Source organism: Lissotriton helveticus, chromosome 9 (genome assembly GCF_964261635.1).
Source record: "Lissotriton helveticus chromosome 9, aLisHel1.1, whole genome shotgun sequence".
NCBI lineage: Eukaryota > Metazoa > Chordata > Amphibia > Caudata > Salamandridae > Lissotriton > Lissotriton helveticus.
In genome coordinates this window covers 756,339,125-756,362,047 of record NC_136070.1, presented here as the reverse complement: position 1 = coordinate 756,362,047, position 22,923 = coordinate 756,339,125, and the positions used below count along the sequence as shown (strand labels likewise).

The 22,923-nt window shown below is 49.4% G+C and overlaps 1 protein-coding gene across 2 annotated transcripts in view; it reads left to right on the top strand.

The window, feature by feature from the left end:
* Positions 1-22,923, top strand: part of VASP (vasodilator stimulated phosphoprotein) — a 1,498,863-nt gene that overhangs the window by 515,452 nt on the left and 960,488 nt on the right. For both annotated transcript variants that reach the window (XM_078660889.1, XM_078660888.1), the window contains one exon: positions 14,808-14,860. In XM_078660889.1, the coding sequence (XP_078517015.1) occupies positions 14,808-14,860 (53 nt within the window). The remainder of the gene's footprint in view (positions 1-14,807; positions 14,861-22,923) is intronic.

Sequence of the window (22,923 nt, the reverse complement as noted above, 5' to 3'; positions counted from 1 at the left end):
GTTTATCAAGAAGGATAATCATTATCTGTTTGTAGCCGGGGGAGCTGAACTGATTATTTTATTTCGCACTGATACTGTCAATAGTCCATCCATTAGCTCATGTGCATTACCCAGAAAAATAGCAGTTTTCTTTACTTCATTCTTAAGTCTCTGCATAGCATCTCTCAGTGTAAACTAAGGTTTATCAAAGGTTCTGTATTCATTAATACAGAACCTTTTTAAAAGAAGGCAAAATATACTTATTGATGCACTTTCCCAGATATCAAATAAAAAAAAATCAAATATAGAGAGCATTTACACAAAGCAGAAACATATATGAAACATACACACGGAGCAATGAAACGTATGAAGTATATATACACATAAGTAATGGAAGGACATCATCAAAAAAGTATCTTTCAACATTCTAGCCAGCACAACTGGGGAGCTCTCACAGTCATGCAGAAGTCTTGATCGGGATCACCGAAGGTCCCTGTGACAGCGTTTCCGCTTTACAGGCAAGCTCCTGTCAGAGAGCCAAGAATCCCTGTCTTTAATACTTTTTACTCAACCCAAGGAGAGATTTCTAGAAACCTCTCCCCCTTACTTCTGTTGTGAAAACAAGGCTGACCGGACTGGTCTGTGTTGAGGTCATTCACATAAGCCAACTTCATCTCAGACAGCGCAGGAAATATTGGGGCTGTTGCATGCGGTGGCGACCCAGGTAGAAGAGGGGGGCTCGGGGGTACTCCGCCCAGAGCAAGGTGGTGCTCCCTTTGGTGACCCCGAGGTCAGCCAATGATTTGATTTAGCACCTGGTTGAGTGACTTGAGTCCGCCCAGCATTAAAATAGGGGACACAAGACCTTTTTCCTGCTTTTGGTGGGGATGAGTAGCGCTCTGGAGATGGCGCTGTGGCTGAGTCTGTGAGCACAGGCCGTGCAAGGTAGGGGTTAAACGTTCTCCTGAACAGGGGCCACTGGCCAGACTCTGCCCACCATGTTTTTTTTTAGTAATGGGCTGGAGAGGAGCGACCCCGGTGTTCGGTTTCTTAGCCTTACCTCGATCAGATAACCCCTACTAGGAAACTGGGGAGGCCATCTACTTTTGATGCAAGACCACTGACTCATTGTCAGTGAAATTGCTCCCCCCTCACAGCTCCACCATCAAGTGAGGCCTTCCCCCGAGCCCCTGCACTCCTGAATGCTGGTGTTCGAGGCCCTCCTCCACCCGCAGGTTTTACCTGCGCCTCATCCCTGGTGGTCCAGTGGACCTCTGTCTCCTTTCTCTCGCTCCGCTCTTTCTCTCCGTTTCACTTGTTTTTCAGTGATTCCAATCTCCCCCTTTTACTCTCCTTCTGTCTTTCCTCCGTTTTCTCTAATTTTTCACTGATTTCAATCTCCCCCTTTCACTCCCCCTCTCCTCCGTTTTCACTCGTTTTTCACTGATTCCAATCTCCCCCTTTAACTCTCCTTCTGTGTCTTTCCACCGTTTTCTCTAGTTTTTTACTTATTTCAATCTCCCCCTTTCATTCCTCCTCTGTGTCTTTCCTCCGTTTTCACTTGTTTTTCACTGATTTATTCTTCCCCTCTCACTCTCCTTCTGTGTCTTTCCCCCACTTCTCTTGCACCTTTTACTGCCTCATTTCCACTCTTTTTGCCTTTTCTGCCAATTTTTCCCTGCCGCTGCTGTCCCCGTGGTCCCTCCCCCCAGCACGACCAGCAAGACCTGCCCAATCCAGCTCCCCTCTCTGCTCCCAGCTGTCCAGCCCGCCCCCTACTTAATGACGGACGCTGCGGAGACAGACTAGCAAGACCACTGACTTAGTGTCAGTGAAATTGCCCCCCCCCCCCTCGCAGCTCCACCATCAAGTGAGACCTTCCCCCGAGCCCCTGAACTCTTGATGCTGGTGTTAGAGGCCCGCCTCCACCCGCAGGTTTTACCTGCGCCTCATCCCTGGTGGTCCAGCGGACCTCTGTCTCCTTTCTCTCGCTTCGCTCTTTCTCTCCGTTTTCACTTGTTTTTCACTGATTCCAATCTCCCACTTTTACTCTCCTTCTGTGTCTTTCCCCCACTTCTCTTGTACCTTTCACTGCCTCATTTCTACTCTTTCCTCTCGTTCTGCCTTTTCTGCCTGTTTTTCCCCCAGCACGACCAACGCGACCGGCCAAATCCAGCTCTGCTTCTAGCTGTCCAGCCCACCCCGACCACTACTTAATGGCAGTCGCTGATGCGCCGCATGCATGCCAAAGGCAAACCCTGGTCCAACGCTACGACCCAGCGGCACTCCATGCTCTCAACCCAGGACGCAACGACAACCGCAAGCTAGCATCACCACCCGACACCCACGGACCTTTCAGCTGTCACCACTGCCGGTACACCTGCAGCACCGCCAAGACCACGGACCCAGCGCAACCCGCCCGCAAGACCAGAACCCAATGCATGCTCCTCAACGTGCGATCCCTCCTCAAACACGCCACCAAAATCTGGGACCTCCTCGACAGCACCATCCCGGGCGTAGCGTTCTTCACCGAAACCTGGACCAACACCACCTCAGGACAGGACATCGCCCTCACCATTCCCCAAGGATACAAGATCTCCAGGAAGGACCGCCCTGCCCGGGAAGAGACATAGCCAACGGCGACCCCAACACCGAGCCCGAACCCTGCACAGATGGATCTCTGGCAGGGCCAACACCATAGCTCCCCTCAAGAAAGCAGGATGGTTTACTACCGAACTTCGAGAGTCCAGACACACTTGCCGCTTCCTCGAAAAGGCCTGGAGGAACACCAGATCCACAGAAGCCTACAACAACTTTAGAGCCGCCACCAACGCTCACCACCAACTCAGCAGAAAAACGAGGAAAAATGCGATTGAAGACAGAATTTCCACTCACGCACACAACAGCAAAGAACTTTTCAACTTAATCAAGGAGTTCGCCGAACCCACCAGCGAGTGCACCAACATCCCTCCCGCACAAGACCTCTGCGACAAACTCAGCACCTTTTTCCACCACAAAATCAAGAGCATCTACGACAACTTCGGCGAAGACAACCAGCACACTGAACCCTCACCAACCACCCCGACACCCTGAAGCCAGCGATCGACAACTGGACAGCCCCACCACCGAAGACGATTAAGTCAATCCACTCCGGGGCCCCCACGGACCCCTGCCCCCACCACATTTTCAACAGAGCCGCCAACACCATCGCACCCATGCTCTGCCACACCATCAACCTCTCCCTGGCAACCGCCACGTTCCCTGATGACTGGAAACACGCCAAGGTCAACCCCCTCTTGAAGAAACCGTCGGCGGACCCCAGTCCTGGCGGCAGGGGGGTAGTATTCCACCCTTCTAGAGGGAGAAGACATGTAGTTACTGTTCAACCCGGGTAAAGTTAAACAGAGCCCCAGCATCACAAAATGCATGCTGCTGCCACAGACACGAGTCTGCCCTCCTGCTGCTGGACGAAACTCTGGCAGGGGAGGCTTGGACAATAGGTTTCCTGTTAAGGGAGGTGCTGGCACCTCCCCAGACAGGCTTTAGAGTATTGGGGCAGGGAGGGTTGCCTTCAGTGAATGCTTTTCAGACACTGCCTGGGGCACACAAGGTGCTCCATGCATAGCCCAGTTCAAACCGGTTGCTGGGGCACTCAGACCCAGCTCTGGCGCGAAACTGGACAAAGGGGAAGGGGTGTAACCACCCCTCCCCAGGCCCACCCATAGGAGGGGCCATAGAGTTAGTCCATCCCCTCTTTCCTATAAAGATAGAACCCCAGCCTCTAGGACTTTAGATTACCCTGGACGAAACTCTGAAACATATATCCTGGACCTTCGACGTTCCATTTCGACTGGAAGACGGAAGACATCTCCATTGTGGTCAAGGAGTGACCACCCTGTTCAAACAGGCATCAACAGCAACTTTGCCGGTCTGCATTTTCGAGGCTCCCGCCGGATCCCGAAGAATCTGCGACACAGGACACGGACTTCCAGATATCTCTGACCCCGACCTTCGCTCACCGCAAAGCTGAGACACGTGGCGGACACGAGAACTTATAGACATCCTGCATTTTGCTAACTGCACCTACTTCCCGAGGTATCCCGAAGTTGTGCATTGGGGTGCACCAAAGCTCAGACCACCCCACTTCACGAGTGTCCCGTGGGCCCCGCTTTTCCATTTTAGCTCGACACGTCTTCACGGTTCCTTGCCCGTTGGCTAGTGAGACCCCAAAGACTTTCTTTTAAATCGAACTTGCTTTCCTGGTTGCTCCAGGCTTGCTCCAGCATCCCTGCAAAGGAGAAGCTCCTCAGACCTTGCTGGTCTGCAACAAAGTCAATCTCGACATCTTGCGTGGGTTGAGGTTGCCAGGGCTTGTTGGGTCCAGTCCGGATACCGACACCGCTGTAAACTAGATCCTTCGTGGGACAGCTTGAATCCAGCTCCTGGTCGTCGTTGACGCCTCCTGGACCACGTGGCTGAAGAGACCAACTTCACCTTCTCACATGAAATCAACCGACATTCGCTGGCAGCTTTCCATCGCCATCCTGGTCACTCGCAAGTGACCCAGACTCTGTCCCTTCTGCTTTCAGGTTCTTCAGATCTTCGATCCACCCTTGGATCCACCCGGACACTTTTCCTCTGGTCGCGTGCAGCACTTCTTTGCAGCTCTCCATTGAAAACGACGATGAAACCCGACACCAAAAGGCACCTATGCACCTGGCTTACCTGGGTGAGGCAACTCGAGTACTCCGGTGCTCCCATGGGTCTTGTCTCTCGAAGTGTCCTAGTTTAAAGGGGTTTCATTGTAGTCCATCCGGAAGTGTCCTTAAATTGTAATTTTGTAACTTGTTTGTTCTCCATAGAAAGTCAATGGGAACCCGCGGCTGTGTCTAGACACTGCACGCGTCTCCCTTGGGCCTCCTACTTCCTAACCCTTGGTTGTTCCCCACAATTCAAAAAGAAAGAAGGTCCTAGAAAACCATGGTGCAAGAATTGTAAAGTAAATACTCACTGGACTAGTGATTGCACCAAGAAGGAGGCAGCTCCAGCCACCATTGCCCCTAAGGCAACTGTTCCCCCTAGTTCAGCTCCAAGTGGTGGTTCTCAACAGAAGGGTGTAGTAGGGTTAACCCTGGTAACTGAGATGGACTCTGGCCTAGTCAGAATACCAACTCAAGCTGTTTTGATCTGTGATGGGGACATAGCCATGTCCTCTACTGTGAGTCCCAATAACTTGGGCAAGTACAGACAAACTCCTTTAATCAATGATAGAGTGGCTCAGGCCTACAGGGACACATGTCCTAGTGTCACAATGGTGACACAATGGTAAAACAACTTGCTCAATACGCTCTCTGAAGTCTTAGCCTGATCACTGCTGGTCGATGCTACCACTAGGATAGCTTTCTATAAGGTTGACTTTACAACAACCATCAATAAGGGTCGATTAGACTGGTGCAAGGTGCCCACTAGAACTTGTGGACATCATATGCCAGGCTAACTTCTCACAGTCCTCGACCTGCCAAGACACTGCCACATCTCCCAGCACCTGCGCACACTCTACTGGCTCCCCATCGAAGCTAGAGTCACCTTCAAGATGCTCACCCCACAAGGCCCTCCACGACTTTGGACCAGCATACCTCAACAGCCAACTCAAATGCCACGCACCCCAGAGGACCCTACGATCTGCCCAGCTCTCCTACGCTGTGGTCCCCCGCACCAGAAAGACCAGACTGGGAGGCTGCTCATTCTCCTTCCTCGTGGCCCGATCCTGGAACGCCCTGCCGATCCATCTCAGACAGACATCGCTCCCCATCTTCCCAAGAAACCTCAAGACCTGGCTCTTCGACAGATCCCTGCCCCCCCACTTGATGGACTGGAGCCTGCTAACCCCAACCCCAACCCCAGCGCCTTGAGACCCTTACGGGTGAGTAGTCGCGCTTTAACAAACGCCTGGTTGATTGATTTATGCTTTTGTTTTTCAGGTTTGGTTGGTCAGCTGTTGCGAAGCTGCCCTGTGGACGGGGGGAGTTACTTGTTTGGGGTGATAGGTGGTAATCTGGTGGTTATTGTTGCTCTGGGTCGGTGTGGTTGGGGGGTTGGGGTGGGGCTTCAGATCACATTCATGCCAAGCATTAAGCAGTTGCTCCATGAAGTTAAAATGTTATCCTGGAACGTGAGAGGAATGAGGTCGGCGTCCAATCACAACAAAATACACAGCTACGTTACTTGTAGGGGGGGGCACACATACTGATGCTACAGGAGACCCACCTCACATCCTAAGCCGGGGCACGATTGCAACGTAGATGGCGACGTCAGCTGTATGCAACCTTCTATACTGCGTTCTCGAGAGGAACGCTATTGTGGATCAGAGCTGGAGCGCACTTTGAAGTGGACCAATCTCTCGCAGACTGGTGCAGGGTAGATTAATGGGCAAAGTGATTACATTGGGGAATCTTTACACCTCTAATCAAGACAAGATACAATACTTTAGGCACCTGTCCGCACCCCTCTCCATCCTCAACAGAGCTAACCTCATTATAGGGGGGAGACATCAACTATGTGGCTGATATTGAGCTAGTCAAGTCGACCCGCGCTGCATGGTACACTGGTCTACAAGATGACAAAGGGGTGCCCGGAGTGGATGGGTTGGTGGGACCTAGTAGACATTTTGCAAGTGCAGCTGGGCAACTGCAGGACTACTCTCAACTTTATAGCCTTCACACCAGATTAGATATGTTTGTCTGTTCTGCCCGCCTGGGACCAGCTATAATGCATACTGAATATTTGGGGTGCAACGTATCTGATCACCACCCACTGTTATTATGCCTTCTCCCTCAGGTGGAGCCTACTGTGACTCCCACTTGGCGGCTTAACCCTGCCTTCCTTGAAGATACATACTTTAGAGATTCATTACAGACGGTGGTCTCTGAGTATTTCCAGTTTAATCATGGTACAGCCAGCTCTGTGATTTTAGAGTGGGAGGCCCTTAATGTATTTGTGAGGGGTCACTGCCTGGGACAGACTGGGGATGAGAAAGGAGCTGTTGGGGGAGCTTACCAAATTGGAAGCCAGACTCCTTGACCGTGGTGCTTGACTGACGACCTATGTAGTGACGCATAAACGATGGGAAGACACAAGGGAGGAGTACAATAGGGTGCTAGAGCGATTGAGATGCTTAGACCTTTGTGAAGGCCAGAAACAAGTACATGAAGGGGGTAGAGCGAGCAGATTACTTGCATGGTCATTCCAACCCGAATCTATCGGTTTTCCCTTTACTCGAATCATGTCTGCAGACGGGACCATGTGGCAACTATTCATTGTATCTTTATTTTGACAGTTTGTCATAAGAGTTCACAAGTATTAACATTCTAAAAGTTTAAAACATATTACACAAATTGTCCAGGTAATAAAAACAATAAAATATACGTAACCAAAGGGCCTAATAATCACAAACAGTCCATAGATAATTTAAAAAAGGACCGATCATTTCATCCGATGCATATCTGAGGTATAAATTCATTCATATATACATCATTGCAACAAATTATGAAATAAATAGATCTGCATTCAAATAGCATTAATTAGCAGCCTTCTCTTATTCCACATGGCTGCCAGATATTTTGCTACCCCAAATACAATCACGGTGGGAAGATCGGTTTTAAAAATTCTATATGCTTGCATACAATGTATAAGACCCAGGTTTTTGCCTAAGGGAATGATCCAATACCTTCTATTCTTTTTATAGGCTGGACAAAAAAACAAAACGTGCAGGTAATTTTCCTGCTCGAAATTACAGCCGGGACAATTTTTCGGAGAAGACTGCAAAAGCTCTAATTGGCAGGGTGCCTTATCTCCACTGTAGATACAATTTTCTAGTTAAAACAGGATGAATATCGTTTAAAACCCCTTCAAAACAATAAACATCTTTAATAAGTAAAAATTGAACTGATAAAGTGCCAGTTCGTGCATTCTGTGTCAAGGCGGATAGTTTATTTTCATGATACAGCTTTACCAATTGTTTACGTGGGACTCGGATACAAGCTGTCTCTGGATCAGACCACAGTAGAGGCAGACCTAGCCTCCCAAACTCCTCTCTCAAATACTTGAACCATGGGAGTTTCCCCATGTAGGGAGTCTTAGGATTCCCAATAACTCCAACCTATAATTCATCAACTCTGGAGTAACCCAGAGCCTCTGCCAAAACATTAGTGGTTTCAGACCCAATTCCTCATCTATAGGTCTGAGGCCTAGATCGAGCCTGACTGGTGCCAGGGGAGTACTAGGCGGCAGTGCCAAGAGACGCCTTAAAAATTTGTTTTCAGTGGCCACAATCTCGGGTCTACACTGGTGGCCCCAAAGTTCACCGTCATAAATTACTGCCCCTCTTGCCTGTAGTTTATATATCTCTATAGGTGGGCCTATCGGTTTGACGTTGGATTTATTCGAAAGATTGAAAATTGCCCCCGCTCGCTGCGGCAGTTTGAGTTGGGCCTTAATTTGATGGGGGGCCCAAGTCATAGTTTAATTTAGGGTTACCCCCAGATACTCAAAGGTCTGCACCCTTTCCAGCCTTGCTGCACCTATCCTCGGGGTTGGGCGTGTGGTCACTGGGGGATTAAAAATCATGAACTTGGTTTTGAGAGCATTTATCTCTAAACCGCGTTCGTGACAAAACGCCTCAAAACCGTCCAAGACCCGTTGAATGCCCATAGGGAAATTAGACAATAACAGAGTATCGTCTGCATACATAATTGCAGGCACCCGGCAACCAGCGAGCTTAGGGGCATCGCTATTCGGTACCGCGTTCAGGTGTGCGATTCCCCCGTTCACATAGAGGCAAAACAGGGTCGGTGCAAGCACACAACCCTGTCTCACCCCCTGTCAACGGGGAACCTAGGCGACCGCGCACCATTTTTTCCACACCTGACCTGTGCAAAGTTCTCATTATGGAGCCGTATTATTAAGTTCAATAGTTGAAGGGGTATTCCCAGCTCTAAAAGCACAGATCAAAGCTTCCCCCGCGGGACAAAATCAAAGGTCGCACGGAGGTCCACAAACACAGTATAGAGGGTACCACCCTCGATCTTGACAATTTTCCAAAATAGGAGGGTCAGGCGAAATATTTGATCCGTAGTGGATACATTCTTCCTGAACCCTGCCTGGTAAGGACTCAGGATTGAGTGTTCCTCCATCCAGTCTAGGAGGCGGTCTAATATCAGCCTCGCAAAGATCTTTTGCTGCACATCGATGAGGCTGATAGGCCTGTAGTTGGCTGGGAGGAGAGGAGAGCCCTTCTTGAAGATAGGAACAATCTCTGCTCCCAGCCAAGTACTGGGGACCGCCATTCCCTTCTGTACTGCATTAAATATGACCGTTAAGTAAGCAGCCCAGACCATAGGTTTGTGCTTGAATAGATCGCCTGGGAGTTTATTCAGCCCAGGCGCCTTTCCAGCTGGGAGCTTGGATATTACTGCACAGATCTCTTCCACAGTGAAGAGGTCCCCAACAGTTTGAACTTTAAAATTTGAAAACAAGCCCCCTTGAACCTTGTTACTTTCGTCATTGGCCCCGCCATAGAGGGTGCGAAAGTGGTCCTCCCACAGGCTTGATGCAATGTTTGGTTCAACAGCCGACGGGGACTCCCCCAGCCCTGTGTTCACAATTTGCCAGAATTTCCGTGCATCACTTATTTTAAGGGCCGACACTAGGGCGGCCCAGTTGTCATTGTCCCATTCAATCTTAGCGTGGTGAATAAGTCGCTTATATCAGTCTCCTAGTTTTTATTAGTGCCCTATTATTGTTTTGCTTGACAGCCAGCAACAGATCTGCCTTCGCCTTTCTACAGGCACAATTATACCAAGTAACTTTAGTGCCCCTGGGTTTCCGATTTGGAACCAGGGGGTTTAGTACCTCTGCTAGAGTGGTACTTAACTCCTGATGTAGGCCCCCTAGCTTTTGACATGTGTTAGAGGTACAGTTCTGCATAGTTAAAGCACCAACTGCTTCCAAAACAGGGACAAACCGAGCATAAAGCTCAGCCACTTGATCTGGATGTTTTACCAAATTTTCCCATCTAACTCTACGCCTATTGCTAGATAGAACCGCCCTTGAATCAAGATCATCAATTGGCATACAGTTATCTTTGGAAATACCAGGAGACGAAAATTCCAGGATCAAGGCATTATGATCGCTCTCTCCTCTAGGAGCGACTCGGAAATCGATGACCTTGGTCCAGGCACGGCTTTCGACAAATATATAGTCCAGGCGGGACTCTTGTCCTGGCTTAATAAAAGTACAGGTCGGGGGATATCAGATTTTACACGTCCGTTGCAGGCCCGAATTGAGTGGTTAAGTGTTAGGGCCATGATTTGAACGGCCAAAGGGGACCAAGACCTGGGCCGAGGGCCCTCGACAGGAGGTATATTCCAGTGCTAATCCTCCTCCAGATTTGCACCCTCCATCAAGCCTGGAAGGGGATCGAAGTGACAATTCAAGTCACCCCCCACCACAAGCGAAGTACCATGGGGGATAGTGTTTAAAAATAAGGAAAGTTCCTCAATTGTTCTCGATTCGCTTGTAGCGTTCGTAGGCCTGGAATACACATTAACCAATGCGAGCCTTGAGGCATTCGGCCACTCTAAGACTGCGCATTGTACATCCTCCGAGAGGGTATTCATGGTCCTAGCTTTACAGCCCAAGTGGGAACCCACCCAAATTGTTAGACCCCCGGATGGCCGACCCTTTCCCCCCCACCTAGCCGGGATTGAAAATGAGGCGAAGCCTCTCCGTGGTTGATCCTCCCTGGCCCAAGTTTCCTGGAAAAGGCACACAGCTTTGTCATCTATAAAGGAACCCCACTCTGGGCAACCAGGTAAACCAGCCAGATTCCAAGACAGTATTGTCAGTGAGTCGGCATCAGTTCTTGGTCCCTTTTTTGAAGAGCATGGACCTGTTTTAATTGTGTTGTCTAACAGGATATATAAAATATTTGGGCCTGTTGTCGAAAGATCACATTTACTGGCTCCGGTAGGTACACATGGCAGTGAGGAGAGTTGAATGCTCTCCCCTTGGGAACTTTCTTCACTCTTATATTTGACGTACCCCCCTCTGCAAGATTAAATCAGGGATAGGCGGGTCTGTTGTCCAAGGTCGAACTGCTACATCGTACTTACGGTGTAGTCAGTCGACCTTTTCCAGGCAGCTATACCGATTGTAAGTAGGAATAAAAGTGTTATAGGCCATGTACCTAGACCCCCTACTCAGCCCTCTAGATGCCACCCTAGTCCATACCCCCTCTAAGCCCTCTTCAGGGCAGGAAATGTCAGATGGATAGAAGAAGGACAGTGGGACGGACTGGATAGTTGTGTTCGAGTTACCTGCCGGCCAATTACAAATGTGAAGAACTGTTCTAAAGTCCCTAAAGTTGACTAGAACACAATCCCCGCTAATATTCTTAATAGTATTGCCCACCCAACTGACCCTTCTAACCATTAGTATTTCACTGGAAATATGTGGTGGGGAGGGGTCTGTGTATATTCAGCCAACTTGCAACTTTGTTATTAAGTGATGCAAATGATTCAGCTGCTGGGGTGTCAAGCTCAGGGACTCCCGTCAAAACCACTGCAAGGGGAGCTGCTTCCGGGGGCAAATCTATTACCATTTTCTTACGGGATACATTACCCTCAGGAATTTTTCGTTCTCCATGTAAAATAGGCTTTTTGGCCAGGCTCAAAGGGCTGGCAGGAGAAGCAGAATCGCTAATACTAATTGGAAGGCTTGGCGCTGCAGGGAGGGTGGTTACTGCAGAGCAGCTGTCAGTTGTAATAGCTGCTCCCTCGTTGATATCAGGCTTCCCCTGCGATATGTTTGCAGTTTGCAAACATTCAGCCATAGTCCCAGCAGCTTTTTCCAAGTTGGATAGCCTGAACTCGATTTGGGCGAGTCTGGCATCCAGGGGGGCTAGCAGTGACTTCAAGAGAGTAGCTATGTTAGAGTTCATTAAGTCTCCCTTAACCACGGTTACCCCACCAGTATTGGAATTATTAAACATCACTGCAAGGGGACTCGGGTCGGTCAAGGTGGTAATTCCACTAGATACAGGGAGAGCAGTTTTGCCTTGTACCTGGGCCGTAAGTTCGTGACGGCTAGATTGTTTGGCTAGCTTCGCCTTTTTCCCCCCACTTGTCTGGGCCCCACGTTTTCTTTTCTGAACAGCCCCCTCTCGGTTCCCCCGGAGCTGGTGAGTATTGAGCTCAGATACGCTATCAGCTACCGGGATATCGCAACTGTTCGCCGCTGGAGTTGACTCAGGGATAGCCTGTAGGGAATGTCTAGCCCTAGACAGGCTACACCTGGGGATCGGCGAAGCAAAGGTTAACAAACAATCATCCTGGCCCAATAGATCGAAAACAGGGGGAACCATGGACCTTTCCGGGGTTCTAGCGTTTGCTATATACCTCAGTGATGATCTCTTGGCATTGTCAATACCCTGGGACAATCGGCGTTTTAAAATTGTTATTTCGTGAGACAACACCGAATTAGCTCTGACCAGGAAATTGTCCAAAGTACCTGCCACATATGTGCCTGAAGACGTAGCTTTACTCCTGGTCTCACGACTTGTCATTCTCCGGCCTGGCGTATAGGTGATGACCAATATTAGTCGAAGTCCTGGATTGCACCACAATAAACGCAATGGGGGCCAAAGGGAAGCGTCCCGGTCCGGTCTTTCACGGTCTCGAACGGGCTAAAACGGGCCCACCCTTGGCCCGGGCTTTGCCCGGCGCGCAATCCGCGCAGCGGAGGGCGTGCCTAAAGATGTAGGGCTTAGAGGGTGGGCGGGAGGAGCACACAGCGTCGCGCCCCATGGGCTGCTGGTCCTCGCAGTCCCGCTGGCATATCAGAAATGCCCCAAAACACACCACAGAGTTACTGCACTGGAGCGGCTCCCGCGAAGCGGGGGCCGCGAGGCGCTGCTTGTATTTGACGTGGAGGGGGGCGGGAAGAGCACACAGCGTTGCGCCCCACGGGCTGCTGGTCCTCACAGTCCCGCTGGCGTATCAGAAATGCCCCAAAACACAGAACAGAGTCACTGCACTCGTGCGGCAACTATTATGAGGTATTATATGGTAAACAACATCCACAGCCGTGGGAAAACATAGTAGAATTCCTATCACCCCTGGCACTGAGGACATTGGACCCCGCTCTGAGGAAAGGTCTGGGAGTGCCATTGACTGCGCAGGAGATACGTGAGACCTTTAAAGAGATAGCCAGAGGGAAGACTCCAGGACCGGACGAATAGCCAGTGTAGTTCTATTCCTCTTTCGCACAGACCTTGGTCCCTAAAATGGAGGCGCTGTACGCGGAGGCATGGGACAAGGGCGAGCTGTCGCCCTCCACCAGGGACGCCGGAAGGCCTGCCCTGGTCCCATCGTTCTTTTAAGTACTTAGGATTACAGATTTCTCACGCGGTGGAAGACCTGAGGGACGGCAACCTGAATCGGTCATGAGATCACTAAAAACATGTGTCAAATTTTGGCGCTTGCTGAAGTTGCCACTGAAGGCCTGCATAGTGCTGTGAAAAATTATCGTGCTCCCCAGACTCTTATACTATTTTGTAAACCTACCAGTAAGGGTCATGCCCTCATGGTTTGCGGGCCTAAATCAGTTACTCAGAGAGATTATCTGGGATGGTGGATGGAACAGGGTCTTGTTGGCAGTAGTCCAGAGGGTGCCAGAGGAGGGAGGATTGGGCGCACCTGAATTTGAATTATAGTACCAAGCAGCACAGCTTCAATAGTTAGCTTAGTAGTTAGACTGCAGGAAGCTTAAGCTGCTGGGGCCAACAGGCCTGGTAGATAATCAGGGATTGCTGCTAGCCAGGCTCCTGCACCTGTCAGTAATTACCCTGGAACTGGGGGTGCTGCTGCAGACATCACTGTTCTGCGGGAGGAGGTGTCTCGCGCCGGATGTTTCCCTAATTGAGCTTCCGCATGGTGTCCCACTAACCCGATTCTCGAGGGCTGAGCTGTCGGAGTGGACGACCGCTTGGATCGTTACAGTAGGGGATTGCTTTCACCGGTGGATATTGATCCATTTGGATGACTTTCTATCTCAATATGATCTACCTCACAGACAATTTACATTTCACTATACGTACCTCATCAGTTATGCCAGTAAATTACTTAGTATTACATTTTCGTACAGTGTGACAATTAATATCATTCCTTTCACGATCTTGTCCTCCTCTCCAGTTTCAGTATAATGACCCCACCTCATTCTGTCTTTGTCTTAACCCACTAGAACTGGTCCTCTCCAATCACCACTGAATATTGGGCCATTATCTTACATTGTCTTCCTTCTCTTTTGTCTTTTTCTCTCATTCATATACTTCACAAACTGTTGGCACAGCCTATTTAATTTGATTGCTTCCACCTTCATTTCTCTTTGTGTTTTCCCTTAGTTCAGTTTCTTCTAGTCTGGTGTCCCCACTTCCACTCTAATGAAAGGCTCCCTCAATTTTATTCAGCCGTGATTGCTTGAATCTGTTTCTTCTGCAGGCCTATTTTCTGCTTCTCCTATCTGTCTAGCAGTTTGTACCCTTTCCTCTTTTCCTGCACGTCTTGTGTCCCAAACCTCTTTTATGCCTTTTTATTGTCAAGGCAGTTTTCTCTGGTTGTTCAACATCACTGTCTGTGTCCCTGAGATTTTTTTCCTGATCCTCAGTACTCTCCTACTTTTGTGCCCATCGGCTCTTTTTTTTTTGTTGCATCCGTCTACAAAATATTTTTTTTCCAAATTGCATTTATAAGCCCGCTCTCTTTGTCCCACAGGCAGCAACTAGAGCGGGATCAACTTGAAAGGGAGTGCCGAGTCTCCATTGCAGGTGAGTGAAACCCATTGTGAGGAAGGTTGGGAGTATGGAAAGCCCTGGCACCCAGTTAGCAAGGTTGAGATGTGTGGACTAAGTGGGTATTTAAAGCGCTGTTAGTTCATTGATGATATCTATGTTTATGACTGCAACAGTAGGCAGTAACACCCTGATCATGGATTACTGTCTGTTAAATCCAGCATTCAGCAAAAAGGACAGAGATGCACTCACGGTCAAATAGCAAGGAGTAGTTATTAGAAGGCAGGGTAGGGTGTACAGGCAAACGAGGTAATGTGGAATCTGCTTCACTAACGTAAATAGAGCTATTAAAGACATAGAGGCAGATATTATGATATCTTCACTGACCTTCTCCAGCAGCAAAGAAAAAACAAAGCACTTACAACTTGGAAGTATTAAAGAAGTCTAACTGTGTAGAGCACAACAGAGATATCAAACGAAGTATCCTGGAACTTAACCTGTGGTTTTCAGCACGCAAGTTGGAAACCGGTGTGATGAAAAAACAGGTCTTTGGATCATTACGCAAAAAAAGATATTCAGACATGTTTCTAAGATAGGCCAGAAGAGAGTTCTGCAAATTGTAAGATAGGTGTCACCCCATCTAAGATTAGCCTGGCAATATAGTGGATTACGGAAGATAATAATTAGTACTCTGAAATTGAATGTTTCAAGCTGTTGACAGGCTTATTGGAATTGCAGACAGCTTAAAGGCAAACGCATATGAATTGTGAGTTGGAGATCGGTGTACAAGTGGTTGGTGATCTCCACATGTCTAGAATCCCTAAAACTAGGTTAACAGACATTTTTCTATCACGTGGGTTTGGTGATTTGTGTATTGAGGAAATCCTAAGTAGTTGACTGCCATAGTCCAGCCTTGATAACATCAAGACCCAAACTGTTCGTTTATAGCATGCAGGAGGGAGACTCTTTAAGAGTCTTCAGGGTAAAAAAAAAACAGGTACAGTAATGTTGGGTGCACTGAGCATGAAATAACAGTTGAACAATAAGAGGGCCGAAATCACGTTTTTGGGTAAATGGTATAGGAACAAAACCCATGCTAGTAGGCACTACTGGATGGACCAGAGAGACCGCAAAACATCAAGGAGGTAAGCTTCAAGTGCTTTTGCACTATTCAGATCGAGAGATCAGAGACTGTGTTAAAAGCAAGTATGACGTGGGGGACCTGTAGATGACTGATGAATGTAATGAAAATGAAAGTTGTCAGCATGTTCTGGATTATTTAAAAAGCGAATGTACACTCTGATTTCATAGCGATGAAAATAGCCAGTCAGTGTAGCTTTGGTATCGGAGTGAATAAAAAGGTTTTCAATAATTTCCTGCAGCATAATAGGAAAGATTCAGACCAAAAAATAAGAGAATTCCATGTTCTGGCGGCTGCAATAGAAAAAGCCCAATCACCAAAAGAAACAGTTTTGGTTCTGGGAACTGAAAGGATACATTGCCATTGAATGTTAGATCACGTTTGGCCTTGCGCCAACCAAATTTGGAACTTACGAGGTCTGGAAATGATTGATAAGCAGCTTTCTGGTAATGACCTTGGCCTTGAATATGATTCTGCTACGGACTGGGACCAACAGAGTTGTTTTGAAATAGTGAAATGTGCCGATGCTTAGGAACATTGCAGATTAGATGGCCCTCCACGTTTGCAAGCATCTGATGCTGGTTGCTAATGTACATGGGTCTGACATGTAACATTTCTGGAATCTAGTCAAGATTGTACCAGTATGTTCTTAGCCGGTGTTCTGAGAAGCATTGTACCCCCATGTGGCTATGTTCCCCCTACGTCACGGGGTGCAGAAAATCTCAGCACCGAGCTATTCGCCGTCGCTCCCCCATGGCGCTTTGTACCCCCTACGTCATGGGGGAGGAGCGGTTCGCGTGCTTCAGTGTAGCAAATCTCAACACCGAGGTATTCGCCGTCGCTCCCCCATGGCGCTTTGTACCCCCTACGCCATGGGGGAGGAGCGGTTCTCGTGCTTCAGTGTACTAGAAGAATTGCCGAAATTTCTTGCGTACGCCATTTGCTTTTTTTTGGTTATTTAGGGCGGGCGGCCCCCGCGCGGTGTACTCCGCAGAGTTTTGCCTACATTGACAGAGCGGCCCCTTTGACTAGGTTTAACTCCCCCGATGGCATGGTACTTTTTCCCGGTTATTTGAAGCTTCGAGTTTTATATCAGTGCGGTCCCTCCGGCCATGTTTGCCTTCCCTCGATGGCCACGGTGGAGTTAACCTGGGAAATAAATAAAAAAAATACAATAATAAGAAGCGGCGTACTGGTGGTGTTGCGCCTTTTTCAGCTGCAGTCTGTGGCTGGCTCGGTGCACGAGGCTTCATGGCGCAGTGAGACAAAAGGGCAGGCGCGCAACTCTTTGATTCAAGCAAGCTTTAATAGCTTAGTTGGTAGAGCGTTCGACTGCAGAGCTAGAGGACCCTGGTTCAATCCCGGGTTTCGGCATAGTTGCAACTTGTACTTTTTTAAATTTATTATTTATGTATTTATTTATTTATGAGTTTTTATATAGCGCGGACTTTACCCGAAGGTGTCAAGAGTGCTTCACAAGAGGACCGTTAATGATACAAGAGGAAACAATTGCAAATGAGAAAATAAAAATAAAAAACCTTAAATTACATGATCAAAACTGACAAAAGTGAGCAACCAAAAGACTTGAGGTACCAATCGTTACATTTCAGGAGAATAAAGTGATATGTGTGCAGGTTACAAAAGCATACAATGTACAAGTAGAGGTATAATTCTGCAATAAATCGCAGACACTCCAGCACAACAACAAACGTTACGTAGGCAATGGTGGCAATGGTGGCACTGGTGCAAGTATCTAAAGCAAACAAAATGTGAGAGGTAGCAAACAGTGTGTTACAAGAGAAAAGTGACATGTGCAAGTTACAAAAGGCTACCATCACAGGTACAAGGATAATACTGGAAAAATTGTTAAACATTCAAACTACCAGAACACACTCGGAAGGAACTTCCGTAGTCCTGGACAATAGACTTTTCAATAATGGGAGGACTTCCTTCAGATGATAGTGAGGCTGTGAATTAGATTTGGAGGTGTCTTTGGAGGAGGAGTCAGTCTTAAGTCAAAATCAAATTAAGATAAAAATACGCAACGCTGGTGGCCTTATTAGACTTAGTTTTTATACTGTTTTTTCCTGTACCCGGTAACTAAAAAAGGAGCTTATACAGGCCTGTTCTAGTTTGCCAGTGTGCCTTGACTAGGGTTTTGCTGGCGTTGATGGGTAGCAGGAAGTATTTAAGCTCCCTGTGGTTTTGTGTACTACCTAAATCAAAAGGCACTTTATACAGGCCTGTTCAAGTAGTTTGTTGTGCCTTGGCTAGGGCTCGGCTGGGGTTGATGGGTAGCAGGTAGGATTTCTGCTCCCCGTGGTGCTTTCTGTACCCCATAACTCCAAAGGGAGCTTATACAGGCATGTTCAAGTTGTTTGCTGTGCCTTGGCTAGGGCTCGGCTGGGGTTGATGCAGAGCAGGTAGGATTTCTGCTCCCCGTGGTGCTTTCTGTACCCCATAACTCCAAAGGGAGCTTATACAGGCATGTTCAAGTTGTTTGCTGTGCCTTGGCTAGGGCTCGGCTGGGGTTGATGCAGAGCAGGTAGGATTTCTGCTCCCCGTGGTGCTTTCTGTACCCCATAACTCCAAAGGGAGCTTATACAGGCCTGTTCAAGTAGTTTGTTGTGCCTTGGCTAGGGCTCGGCTGGGGTTGATGGGTAGCAGGTAGGATTTCTGCTCCCCGTGGTGCTTTCTGTACCCCATAACTCCAAAGGGAGCTTATACAGGCATGTTCAAGTTGTTTGCTGTGCCTTGGCTAGGGCTCGGCTGGGGTTGATGCAGAGCAGGTAGGATTTCTGCTCCCCGTGGTGCTTTCTGTACCCCATAACTCCAAAGGGAGCTTATACAGGCATGTTCAAGTTGTTTGCTGTGCCTTGGCTAGGGCTCGGCTGGGGTTGATGCAGAGCAGGTAGGATTTCTGCTCCCCGTGGTGCTTTCTGTACCCCATAACTCCAAAGGGAGCTTATACAGGCCTGTTCAAGTTGTTTGTTGTGCCTTGGCTAGGGCTCGGCTGGGGTTGATGCAGAGCAGGTAGGATTTCTGCTCCCCGTGGTGCTTTCTGTACCCCCTAACTCCAAAGGGAGCTTATACAGGCCTGTTCAAGTTGTTTGCTGTGCCTTGGCTAGGGCTCGGCTGGGGTTGATGCAGAGCAGGTAGGATTTCTGCTCCCCGTGGTGCTTTCTGTACCCCATAACTCCAAAGGGAGCTTATACAGGCCTGTTCAAGTTGTTTGTTGTGCCTTGGCTAGGGCTCGGCTGGGGTTGATGCAGAGCAGGTAGGATTTCTGCTCCCCGTGGTGCTTTCTGTACCCCCTAACTTCAAAGGGAGCTTATACAGGCCTGTTCAAGTTGTTTGTTGTGCCTTGGCTAGGGCTCGGCTGGGGTTGATGCAGAGCAGGTAGGATTTCTGCTCCCCGTGGTGCTTTCTGTACCCCCTAACTCCAAAGGGAGCTTATACAGGCCTGTTCAAGTTGTTTGCTGTGCCTTGGCTAGGGCTCGGCTGGGGTTGATGAAGAGCAGGTAGGATTTCTGCTCCCCGTGGTGCTTTCTGTACCCCATAACTCCAAAGGGAGCTTATACAGGCCTGTTCAAGTAGTTTGTTGTGCCTTGGCTAGGGCTCGGCTGGGGTTGATGGGTAGCAGGTAGGATTTCTGCTCCCCGTGGTGCTTTCTGTACCCCATAACTCCAAAGGGAGCTTATACAGGCATGTTCAAGTTGTTTGTTGTGCCTTGGCTAGGGCTCGGCTGGGGTTGATGCAGAGCAGGTAGGATTTCTGCTCCCCGTGGTGCTTTCTGTACCCCCTAACTCCAAAGGGAGCTTATACAGGCCTGTTCAAGTTGTTTGCTGTGCCTTGGCTAGGGCTCGGCTGGGGTTGATGCAGAGCAGGTAGGATTTCTGCTCCCCGTGGTGCTTTCTGTACCCCATAACTCCAAAGGGAGCTTATACAGGCCTGTTCAAGTAGTTTGTTGTGCCTTGGCTAGGGCTCGGCTGGGGTTGATGGGTAGCAGGTAGGATTTCTGCTCCCCGTGGTGCTTTCTGTACCCCATAACTCCAAAGGGAGCTTATACAGGCATGTTCAAGTTGTTTGCTGTGCCTTGGCTAGGGCTCGGCTGGGGTTGATGCAGAGCAGGTAGGATTTCTGCTCCCCGTGGTGCTTTCTGTACCCCATAACTCCAAAGGGAGCTTATACAGGCATGTTCAAGTTGTTTGCTGTGCCTTGGCTAGGGCTCGGCTGGGGTTGATGCAGAGCAGGTAGGATTTCTGCTCCCCGTGGTGCTTTCTGTACCCCATAACTCCAAAGGGAGCTTATACAGGCCTGTTCAAGTAGTTTGTTGTGCCTTGGCTAGGGCTCGGCTGGGGTTGATGCAGAGCAGGTAGGATTTCTGCTCCCCGTGGTGCTTTCTGTACCCCATAACTCCAAAGGGAGCTTATACAGGCCTGTTCAAGTTGTTTGTTGTGCCTTGGCTAGGGCTCGGCTGGGGTTGATGCAGAGCAGGTAGGATTTCTGCTCCCCGTGGTGCTTTCTGTACCCCCTAACTCCAAAGGGAGCTTATACAGGCCTGTTCAAGTTGTTTGCTGTGCCTTGGCTAGGGCTCGGCTGGGGTTGATGCAGAGCAGGTAGGATTTCTGCTCCCCGTGGTGCTTTCTGTACCCCATAACTCCAAAGGGAGCTTATACAGGCCTGTTCAAGTAGTTTGTTGTGCCTTGGCTAGGGCTCGGCTGGGGTTGATGGGTAGCAGGTAGGATTTCTGCTCCCCGTGGTGCTTTCTGTACCCCATAACTCCAAAGGGAGCTTATACAGGCCTGTTCAAGTTGTTTGCTGTGCCTTGGCTAGGGCTCGGCTGGGGTTGATGCAGAGCAGGTAGGATTTCTGCTCCCCGTGGTGCTTTCTGTACCCCATAACTCCAAAGGGAGCTTATACAGGCCTGTTCAAGTTGTTTGTTGTGCCTTGGCTAGGGCTCGGCTGGGGTTGATGCAGAGCAGGTAGGATTTCTGCTCCCCGTGGTGCTTTCTGTACCCCCTAACTTCAAAGGGAGCTTATACAGGCCTGTTCAAGTTGTTTGTTGTGCCTTGGCTAGGGCTCGGCTGGGGTTGATGCAGAGCAGGTAGGATTTCTGCTCCCCGTGGTGCTTTCTGTACCCCCTAACTCCAAAGGGAGCTTATACAGGCCTGTTCAAGTTGTTTGCTGTGCCTTGGCTAGGGCTCGGCTGGGGTTGATGAAGAGCAGGTAGGATTTCTGCTCCCCGTGGTGCTTTCTGTACCCCATAACTCCAAAGGGAGCTTATACAGGCCTGTTCAAGTAGTTTGTTGTGCCTTGGCTAGGGCTTGGCTGGGGTTGATGGGTAGCAGGTAGGATTTCTGCTCCCCGTGGTGCTTTCTGTACCCCATAACTCCAAAGGGAGCTTATACAGGCATGTTCAAGTTGTTTGTTGTGCCTTGGCTAGGGCTCGGCTGGGGTTGATGCAGAGCAGGTAGGATTTCTGCTCCCCGTGGTGCTTTCTGTACCCCCTAACTCCAAAGGGAGCTTATACAGGCCTGTTCAAGTTGTTTGCTGTGCCTTGGCTAGGGCTCGGCTGGGGTTGATGCAGAGCAGGTAGGATTTCTGCTCCCCGTGGTGCTTTCTGTACCCCATAACTCCAAAGGGAGCTTATACAGGCCTGTTCAAGTAGTTTGTTGTGCCTTGGCTAGGGCTCGGCTGGGGTTGATGGGTAGCAGGTAGGATTTCTGCTCCCCGTGGTGCTTTCTGTACCCCATAACTCCAAAGGGAGCTTATACAGGCATGTTCAAGTTGTTTGCTGTGCCTTGGCTAGGGCTCGGCTGGGGTTGATGCAGAGCAGGTAGGATTTCTGCTCCCCGTGGTGCTTTCTGTACCCCATAACTCCAAAGGGAGCTTATACAGGCATGTTCAAGTTGTTTGCTGTGCCTTGGCTAGGGCTCGGCTGGGGTTGATGCAGAGCAGGTAGGATTTCTGCTCCCCGTGGTGCTTTCTGTACCCCATAACTCCAAAGGGAGCTTATACAGGCCTGTTCAAGTAGTTTGTTGTGCCTTGGCTAGGGCTCGGCTGGGGTTGATGCAGAGCAGGTAGGATTTCTGCTCCCCGTGGTGCTTTCTGTACCCCATAACTCCAAAGGGAGCTTATACAGGCCTGTTCAAGTTGTTTGTTGTGCCTTGGCTAGGGCTCGGCTGGGGTTGATGCAGAGCAGGTAGGATTTCTGCTCCCCGTGGTGCTTTCTGTACCCCCTAACTCCAAAGGGAGCTTATACAGGCCTGTTCAAGTTGTTTGCTGTGCCTTGGCTAGGGCTCGGCTGGGGTTGATGCAGAGCAGGTAGGATTTCTGCTCCCCGTGGTGCTTTCTGTACCCCATAACTCCAAAGGGAGCTTATACAGGCCTGTTCAAGTAGTTTGTTGTGCCTTGGCTAGGGCTCGGCTGGGGTTGATGGGTAGCAGGTAGGATTTCTGCTCCCCGTGGTGCTTTCTGTACCCCATAACTCCAAAGGGAGCTTATACAGGCCTGTTCAAGTTGTTTGCTGTGCCTTGGCTAGGGCTCGGCTGGGGTTGATGCAGAGCAGGTAGGATTTCTGCTCCCCGTGGTGCTTTCTGTACCCCATAACTCCAAAGGGAGCTTATACAGGCCTGTTCAAGTTGTTTGTTGTGCCTTGGCTAGGGCTCGGCTGGGGTTGATGCAGAGCAGGTAGGATTTCTGCTCCCCGTGGTGCTTTCTGTACCCCCTAACTTCAAAGGGAGCTTATACAGGCCTGTTCAAGTTGTTTGTTGTGCCTTGGCTAGGGCTCGGCTGGGGTTGATGCAGAGCAGGTAGGATTTCTGCTCCCCGTGGTGCTTTCTGTACCCCCTAACTCCAAAGGGAGCTTATACAGGCCTGTTCAAGTTGTTTGCTGTGCCTTGGCTAGGGCTCGGCTGGGGTTGATGCAGAGCAGGTAGGATTTCTGCTCCCCGTG